General features: G+C 53.2%; 2 protein-coding genes across 2 annotated transcripts in view; both read right to left on the bottom strand.

The window, feature by feature from the left end:
• VOLCADRAFT_92476 (uncharacterized protein) overlaps positions 1 to 3,726 on the bottom strand; it is a gene marked incomplete at both ends in the record, with an annotated part of 13,348 nt that extends 9,622 nt beyond the window's left edge. Inside the window, 5 exons of the mRNA XM_002951820.1 lie at positions 499 to 587; positions 712 to 785; positions 1,037 to 1,161; positions 2,354 to 2,472; positions 3,557 to 3,726. Coding sequence (XP_002951866.1) covers positions 499 to 587; positions 712 to 785; positions 1,037 to 1,161; positions 2,354 to 2,472; positions 3,557 to 3,726 — 577 coding nt within the window. The remainder of the gene's footprint in view (positions 1 to 498; positions 588 to 711; positions 786 to 1,036; positions 1,162 to 2,353; positions 2,473 to 3,556) is intronic.
• Positions 3,727 to 5,304: 1,578 nt separating this feature from the next.
• Positions 5,305 to 8,286, bottom strand: cyc34 (guanylyl and adenylyl cyclase family member; the record flags this gene model as incomplete). Its single annotated transcript, XM_002951819.1, has 4 exons — positions 5,305 to 5,577; positions 6,593 to 6,621; positions 7,433 to 7,508; positions 7,975 to 8,286. Coding segments are annotated over 4 exons (690 nt in total), but the record flags the coding sequence as incomplete, so codon positions are not given.
• Positions 8,287 to 9,488: the final 1,202 nt, after the last annotated feature.

The following is a 9,488-nucleotide window of genomic DNA, read 5'->3' as shown; positions in this document are numbered from 1 at the left end:
CGCCACCGCCACCGCCACCGCCACCGCCACCGCCGCCGCCGCCGCCGCCACCGCCGCCGCTGCCGCTGCTGTCGCCAACGCCGCCGCTGCCTCCAGTGCCCAGACCAGGACTTTCTACCCCCGGCGCAAAAGTCGGAGCGCGATACGCAAACGGGGACACCTGAAAAATTAGAAACAACGTGGCGTCAAAACACGTCAGACCACGTCGTACTGTCGTACAGCTCTCAAATATATATTCCGTACCAAATCTTACAAACACCAGAAACAGCATTTCGGAGAACACCAACTTAATTATTCGTGAGAGTTCTGTGCAATAAAGCTGTACAGCAGGCACACATCCCTCCTTCGCGTCTCAACCCACCCACCCAGCCAGCTACTCGTGCCAGGCACCCGCACGCATGTACATACCCATCCACACACACACACACACCACACCCCATCCCCCACACCCACACCCCACACACGTACACACTCGTACATACATACACACACACTCACTCACCCGGATATTCAGGAAGTAGCGGTCCCGGCCAAAGTTCCCCGGCACGAAGTGCGTGACCGGTGCGAGCCGTCCGGAAAGGAGTTGCCTGAGGGGTATGAGCAGCGTGAGAACATGATATACAAAATAACTTCAGTTCACTTGTCAGCACGGCAGAAAACGGTACGGCGAAGTACGGCGAAGCACGGCAGGACGGCCCCCCTGTGCCTCACATGGTGATGTCGTAGAACAGCGTCCTGAGACAGCCATCCCGGGAAAAGCTGTCGGCCAGGAAGCGCAGGACGTCCTGCACGAGGGGGACCCCGAGGGGGAAGTCGCCGGAATGAGTCGCACATCAAGACATCATTTTCTATCGGCAAACAGGAGCAGCTATTTATGCAGTGCATGCGCTCGCACGCACACTTCGCAATAATAACAGACCGCCAAGACAGCTCCCGAGGCGCTAGGAATAATAATATGCTGCACACTGCCGCATGTGCGAAGCATCCGGTCATCGTCCGGTCGGTCATCACGCCAGTCATTTTGGGCCATGCGCACCTGTTGGTTTCGGAGGTTAAGGTCCCGGAGAGCCGCCTCGTTTGCAAGGATGCAGCGGAGCGACACTGTTCCGTGCTCTGTGGAAACGGATAGCGACAGCTCGTCGCCTTGTCCGGGTGCAGATGCTGTCCGGACAATGCAGGCATGCGGGACTTTGTCAACATTCCTTAAGCGGAGGCTGGTTGTACTGCCATCCCCAGCGGTGTCTTTCGTGCGGTCGAATGCCCAGGAATCGTTCGTCTGCCTAGGCTGTACTGAGTTCACGCAGAGAACAGCCACCGGATCAAGAAGCCCTCGAAGCAAAGTTTCTAGCTCCGCATGCTCCAGCACGCCGATAGCTCCGGTAGCTACATGTTCACTGGTGTCGTTGAAGCGGTTATTGATAAGCGACCCCGCATCGGTTTGTTCAACAACTGCAAGTATTGTTTGAAATTACGAAGTTTGTAACGCAAAACTAATCTAGAGGGTCTGCCAAACGAACTTTTGCTCATGGGCCACACCAGGAAGTTCCCTCGGTGAGACGACGTCGTGTCCAAGTTTGACAGCTCCACAGCAATTCCCCATGTCGGGTTCAGCGGCCGATTTGCATATTCATTTCCAACCTGGCCTCCCCCTCCACCTCAGATAGCTGTATTGAGCCTTGTAATAACTCATCATTAGCGCGACAGACGCACTACTTATTTCATTAAAATGCGTAAAGGTATGCCCATCCCTTATGCGGGTCGTTGAAGTTACAAATTGCCCACCTGGAAAGCTCCATCAGAAATTACTCAAATTCTGCCACATAGCCATAGTGACTAGCGCACTTGTATGATACACAAAATCCGCACTGTCCGAAAAGTTACCCGAAGTTATGGCGCACGGCAATGCACGGCAACTCTTCGCTACACGTTCCAGAAAAAAAGCGACCTTCTCCTTCTTTCGCCACTGCCTCCCTTAGGCTTCAATTCCCTGTTACTACGGGGAGCTTGGTTACATGCCAATACTTTTAACCACCACGTGGTGTACGGTATTTGAGTCTCGCCGGAAACTCTCGTGCATCGACTCACGAGGCCGAGCCAGAATAGGACCCATTAGCAAACATTCTTAAATTTTAAAATATCGCACAGGCGCTTCCTTGACAGAAGACCCAAATCCCTTTAACATTGTATATATATCACTCCAGCGCAACCACCCAGCACGTGCTGCGTAGAGCTGCGCCCACCTCGCGTGTACGCATCGCTCACGTCCGCTCTCTTGATGATTCAGCACCATGGGAAACTATACGAAAAACGCGTCCTCATGCTCACAACCACCTAGCCCCCAACACCAACCAACCGCCAGCCAGCCATGTTACGGTGTAAGCCTCCTTAAATGCACGCACACTGCGAATCAGGGCCATCCCAACCTGCCGCAGCGCTTTTACGCCCTCCTCGAAAGCCAACCTCACCCAACAGCTGCACGACAGCCGAAATACATCCCACTTAAAGCAACCATCATCACGATGATCCAAGCAAAAACAAAAGCAAACCAACGCGGGCACGCAGTTCCCGCTGTTTCCTCACGTAAACAACGGACCACCGGTGTGGTCGCTGTTGCGCCGTTAAGCAAGCCCGCTCCTTTATCCTTAACACGAAATTTCCGGCAGCAAGCGCGCAACACATGCGCGGCACCGGCACCGCTCAGCAAACATGCTGAAGATAAGCACACAACGAAACACACGCGACGTTGCGCAATCCGCAATGCGCGCTCGCTTCAACACTGCCTTCAATTACATGCCATACCACCTAACCCTTCAATGAGGGTGCTGCTGTTGCTTGTCGCAACGAAATCGCGCAATATCAAGTATATCCTACATACCTAACCACCCTGTAACGACATACCGCCAATGAATTCCGCGGTCTGCTGCTCTCTCACTCGGCGCCCTGAAAAGAAATCAGAAAGCTGCCAGCCAGCCAGCAAGATCCAAACAATATTATTATTGATAATGTCGATTGTCATATCATGATCATACACAAGTTCGCGCGAATTGATTCAGTTTAAAAGTTCAAGATGAACTGAATGGGAGCAAGTGGGTTAAGGAGGGGGTTAACAAACCTGCTCGCCACCACCGCTGGCATGACGGAAAACGTTGGTAAAAACGTCGCACCGCTCACATCACACCTCCACCTCCACCCACACCGCCGCCACAGCTTTATCGCATTCAGCCGGTCGACCCATGCCACGGCCAGTCGACCCTAATCCTTCCAGCATCACTCGGCTTACAGTGCACTGGACACTAGGGCCTTAGGAAAACCTAAACACGAAAGGCGACACGCGGGATATCATGCGCGGGACAACGCCTGCACGGAGAAGCCGCAGTGAATGCATCCCAGTCAATTGGAGACCCGAGACCCGGATAAAGCTAGACGAGCCGAAGCCCGTGTGCTCCGAAACAGGCGGCTATAAAAAAAACCCAAGCCATATGGGAAAATGCACAAGAGCGCTATCGCGCATGTGGCCTACGGAACAAAGCGCTCAGGTTGCGGAACGCTCGCGTACCTGCGTGAATAACTTGCGTGGCCGAACGCAAGAGCAGGCTGTGAGAACAGCCCCGTACGACTGCCCGTACAACCCGTACATCCAAGCATCGAACGGTATAAAACAGGCAGACACAGCTTTGCCAGGAAGGCCTCAGCCGGTCGCCTTGCCAATCCTCTGGACCATGACATAAAATTACAGCAACCGGCAGCAAACTAAGCACAGATAAAAAAACATGCAAGGAAACACCAGGCCTAGCACTTATATAAGTGCTATGGCCTTGATGTGCGCGTCGTCGGAACAAATCAATCGTAGACAAGAAAATTTAAGCGTGGTTTTAATGCACGGCCCCTTGTAAGCTAGCCGTTGATAACTGAGGACTCATGTTTAGCGCGAACGGGAGATAACGAAGGAAAGGACACGGAGGGATGGCCAGTACGCAGCATACCTTCGCGCTTTGAAGGATGCGATGTGCGCGCTTTTGGACATGTACGGGGTGCGTACGCTGTATGTTGAAGCATGTAGGGATGGCAAGCCAAGAAATCAAAGGGAGCTCATTCCTGTACAGTTTTCCATCCAAATCCGACCATCTAACATTTCGTGCGAATCGTTCATCTGGATGAATAGCCGTTCGTTTGCGATCTTCGATTGTCAATGAAAGAAACAACCCGAGCCAGCATGCATGCTGCCAAACAGGAAAACAAATTGTACCAAAGACCTGCAGTAAAATTTTTGATCGTCAAAAACGCATGCAAAGATGCAGGTGCTCGTGAAGTGCAATTGTAAAGCGTAGCACAGGTCCGACTTGCCTGGCTATTTAGCGAGGCCAATGATCCCACCGCTACCAAGCACGGTGGGGGGACAGAGGAGCACTACGTATTGAAAGAAGCGCATAGCCACGCCATAGCGCATAGTGATGCAAAAAGCGAATAGCCACGCCAGTCATTCGGGCCGAACCGTGGTTCATTCTAGTGCTGCGCTTATCTAGGTTACCTCAACACTTTTTATTTCCACTAGGCACTCAAACATATTTTTATTTTCACGCATTTTGGCGGCCAAAATCTGAACCATGTATTTGACGGTGGTCATCTGGGCCACGCAACCTCCCAACCTCGCTGTTTCCAATCTTTGTCAAACTTTTTCTTGTGTAGCACACTTTTTTTTGCAGCCCACATGTTGCGTTATCTAGCACGTGGTGCTGGTTGGATCAAACGCACTGCCTGCCACCAGCGACAAAGACGCACCAGAACCCGATTGATGGTGCTGGTTGTTTGGGTGATGGGGTTGAGGAAGCGGTAATCCGCCGGTTCCGCTCGCACCACCGATGCCTCCTCTGCCGCTTGCCAGGCGCCTGGAGTTTGGCGGCGACACAGACGTCGACGGTGGGAGCAATGTGCTCAGCGTGCCGAGCAGCATAGCGCGCTGCTGCTTGTCGCGCCGTTGGCGGCCCGCAGCGGGCGATTGCGGCAACCAGAGGTACTAGCACCGGAAGGAGGTGGGAAGAGGCGAAAGAGGCGGAGGAGAAAAAAGATGCAGTAAGTAAATGGAATAACGAGACAAATAAGTTGGAGCATTAACCCATTATACATCGTGCGGACATTATTAGTTGTTAACACCAACTGTAAATATCCAAGTACCCAGTTAGCAAAGACGCACATGAGGAGACGTGTCGGGCGGGATCTGCATGTTGGGATGAGAACGGGAAACACGCCGACTTCCGAAACAGGACAGCAGAGGGTTTTGAAGCAGGGCAACAGGGCCCTTCCTGCTTATTCACAACTTTCCTTTCCTCCTATCTCCCTCCTCCTTCTCCTCCTTCTCCTCCTCACCGCCCTCCTGCCATACCTTCCTCCTACCTCCCCCCCTTCCTTCCTTCCTTCCCCCTCTCCCTCTCTGTCTCCCTCTCTTACCGTTTCCATCCTTCCCTTCCCCTTGACCTCCACCCCCCCGGTGGGCGCCCACAGCTCCTCGTCCTCCTCGGGTGCCAGCAGCCGCCGAGTGGCACACGACACGTGGATGGCACCGGGGCGGCCCGTGCTCTCCTGGAGGGGAGGGGAAAGGGAACGAGCGCAGGAGGGGGGCGGAAGGGGGGGAGTGGGCGGGGAGGGATTGAGGGAGGGAGGGAGGGGCAGAGGAAGGGGGGGAGAAAAGCGCGCGGCGAAGCTCTAAAGACACGAGAGGGGGAAAGCGAGAAGGGAGGAAGCGGGGGTGCGAAACGATGTGGGTGGCGATGTCAACACCCAACTGTTCACGTCCAGACAGCAAAGCATCCAAGACCCCAACGAAGCAGCCGAACGGGGGGGAGGGAGAAGAAAAGACTCCAGGAGAGGGGGAGGGCGCGAAAACAGGAGCAATTATCTAGAATATAAAAAGTTTTACAACAAGACGATGGCTCAGGCACAATCCCAACACGCACCGTCCGGGTAGTAGTAGCGGGGGTCGGAACAAGGGACTAACAGAAGACTAACCGGATGGACATGACAGCACGTGTGTGTGTGTGGGACCGGGTTGGGAAGTCAAGTGAAGATGAGTTCAGGCACCAGACCTCTCTTCCGCACTTTGGAGCACTGCGTTTCATCACGCCTGGGTCCCGGGTCTTGGTGGTAACATCTAATGAACTCATGTGTGCATGTATGCATGTAGTATGCATGTAGTGTGCATTGTTGCATGTATGCATGTAGTGTGCATGTAGTGTGCATGTAGTGTGCATTGTTGCATGTATGCATGTAGTGTGCATGTAGTGTGCATGTAGTGTGCATGTAGTGTGCATGTAGTGTGCATGTAGTGTGCATGTAGTGTGCATTGTTGCATGTATGCATGTAGTGTGCATGTATGCATGTAGTGTGCATGTAGTGTGCATGTATGCATGTAGTGTGCATGTAGTGTGCATGTAGTGTGCATGTATGCATGTAGTGTGCATGTAGTGTGCATGTAGTGTGCATGTATGCATGTAGTGTGCATGTAGTGTGCATGTAGTGTGCATGTAGTGTGCATGTAGTGTGCATGTATGCATGTAGTGTGCATGTATGCATGTGGTTATCCCTTGTTCGGGCTTACCATGCGGCTGGCGGTATTTATGGTGTCACCTGTAGAGAGTAATGCGAGGGGGAGGGGGGGCGTTGGAGGCGGCAGGGAGGCAAAAAAACAGTAAGGCATCCAGCAGACATGAAGAATGCCGCAAAAAACCGTGCATGGGGATGCACCTCACCATGCACATGAAAACATGAAAGGCAGGGACGCGTCGGGAGCAGGAACGAGACGATCAGTTAGTGATCAAAGTGATGAGGGGAGGCGAGGAGTTGCGGAGAGTGTGTGTGTGTGTGTAATAGCTGCCGCTTAGTCCGGCACACACATCATCTACAAATACGCGTTAAGGCGCTCTGCCGGCATCTTGAGAGGTCTTTTCACCGGCCAGCCACTAGAAAGAAAGAAAGAGAGAGAGAGAGAGAGAGAGAGAGAGAGAGAAGGCAGCAGGGGAATGGAGGGAGGCGAATTGGAAGGTTTGCTAGCAAAGGCATGTGCGCATGTGTATGTGGTTGCCGGTGGCATCCTCAATGGTATCCAGCAAGGACGCGGTACAAGAGAAGACATGACGGCCGTGAAGGGTCCGCTGCGAAGGGCGGAGGACACAGGATGACGAGTACGGCAAGTCGTACAACTGGCGCCGGTTCAGCCTGGTACACATGCGTGGATGACACTGGACGCACAAATGCGTGTCCCTCTCTGCTCCCGCCTTCCCCCCTCGCCACTTCCCTCGCCTTCCCCCCTCGCCTTCCCCCCTCGCCTTCCCCCCTCGCCACTTCCCTCGCCTTCCCCCCTCGCCTTCCCCCCTCGCCACTGCCCTCGCCACTTCCCTCGCCACTCCCCCCCTCGTCCCCAAACCCCACACACGCTCACCGAAAAGGCAAAAGCGCGGCATCTTCTGGCCCACAACACCGCTCATCACCGAGCCGCTGTGGATGCCCACTCGGACCTAAGCGGGTTGGGGGAAGGGGAATGCGATTCGGAATTTTTTTATTGAGCGGGGAAATGTAAACAACGACTGGGGAAACCATTTAATGACCTAAGGTGAAGCCCCCGATATTCCTTATTAAAAAAAACTTGCTGTTACGACTTGGGCCCCCGACGTATTTTACTGATCTGACCCAATTTGCTTATGTGACCATTGCTGATGGGATGGGCACTGTTCAACATGGTCCACGCCCGACCTAAAGTCTACAGTATTTATTTAAATTTTATTAGTACTTACCTAAATTCTACAACATTAATTTAAAATCTTCAGTATATCTAAGTTATACGGTGTATTTATACCTGCACCACGGCCGCATAGAGGATGCAACGGTATCATCAGAACGTTTTTTTATCGTTGAGCAATATCGCTCACAGCTCACAACCCCCCGGACATCAAGGGAACACTCAATTACCGTACCGTGCCGTACCTGCACCTGCTCGCCCGTGTTTGGCATGGTGACCTTGGCCGCCTCCTCCAGCATGGCCCTCGCGAACATGACCACCCGCATGGCGTGCAGCGGGTCCGTGTCCCCCTGGCCCCGAACAGCCTGGCCGTACCCGTAACCGTCGCGGGACATCAGCCCGCCGGCAACCATGTAGCAGTCGCCGATGGTCTCCACCTTGTACACGCCGTACACGTCCGTCAGGCTGTCAAACCTGGTGTACAGGTCGTTCAAAAAGGTCATCACCACGGCAGGGGGTACCTCCTTCGACATCTCCGTGAAACCCTTGATGTCTGAATCCCGGGAAAGGGGGGGGGCAGGGAGGTGGTAAGAGGGTGAGGGAGGTGAGGGAGGAATCGCTAGCTTAAAAAAATTTAATTTGTGGTCCGGGAATGCCGGGAGTGTACGGGGAAGGGCGAAGTAACAAACCGCAATCTCCGTCCTTTAAACTGTAACACCAGGCAAAGAGTACTCAGGGAGATGCCAAGGGAGCTTAACCCTTCCTACACTGACCACCTAAAACCACTTAAGACCACTTCCCTAAAGGTCCGTAAAAGGTAGAACCGGGGGACGCAGGAAACGGGGGGGCGCGAGCGAGATCAACATCTAGTGCAGGAGCGGCACCACGAACAGGCCTATAGCTGTGAAGACCCGTTCCCCCTCACCCGCAAACAGGACAGTCACGTTGTCGTGCAGGGTGGCTACAGCAGCTGGGTCCTGCAGGGGGTCATGGAACCCATGGGCCAGGACAGATTGAGCCCCCGGGAGGGAAGTCGACAAATGTGTATCATACATACATACATACATACATACATACATACATACATACATACATACATACATACATACATACATACATACATACATACATACATACATACATACATACATACATACATACATACATACATACATACATACATACATACATACATACAAATAAAAGAATAATAGAGTGGCAGGTAGGCAAGCAGACAGACAGATAGACAGACAGATAGACAGACAGATAGACAGACAGATAGACAGACGCGCAGACAGAGCTGTGGTGCACAGAGCCTCGACAGCCACACGGGGACGGGTTTTTTTTAGCTTTCAGTCGTCTTCATGCTTTTTCATGTTCGCATATGGATGGTGGTGCCGTCATCTCGCAAGCACGCACACCCATGCACACGCAATGTGCGGTACAGGTTCTTCAATAAGGTTGGGATACGAGTACGGCGGATAAGAGTACGGGAGAAGGGATGCAGTACGACAGACCACCTGAATGTGGCGCAGTAGCGTCAGGCCGTTGCGTTCCAGCTCCGCCTCGTCCTTACGGCGCTGAGTCATGTACTGCACCACATGGCTCGGAAAGATGTCCGCCAGCAGCCGGTGCTCCGCCTCTAAGACACGGGCCAACAGTTCCTCAGCACGAACCTGTATCGGACAGTCACGAAACCGTTCACATGCCGTACGAATGCTGTACCAATATCGTACATAAATAGACTCTCGTATACGGG

Source organism: Volvox carteri (genome assembly GCF_000143455.1).
Source record: "Volvox carteri f. nagariensis unplaced genomic scaffold VOLCAscaffold_26, whole genome shotgun sequence".
Taxonomy (NCBI): domain Eukaryota; kingdom Viridiplantae; phylum Chlorophyta; class Chlorophyceae; order Chlamydomonadales; family Volvocaceae; genus Volvox; species Volvox carteri.
This window is presented reverse-complemented; position numbering and strand designations above follow the sequence as displayed.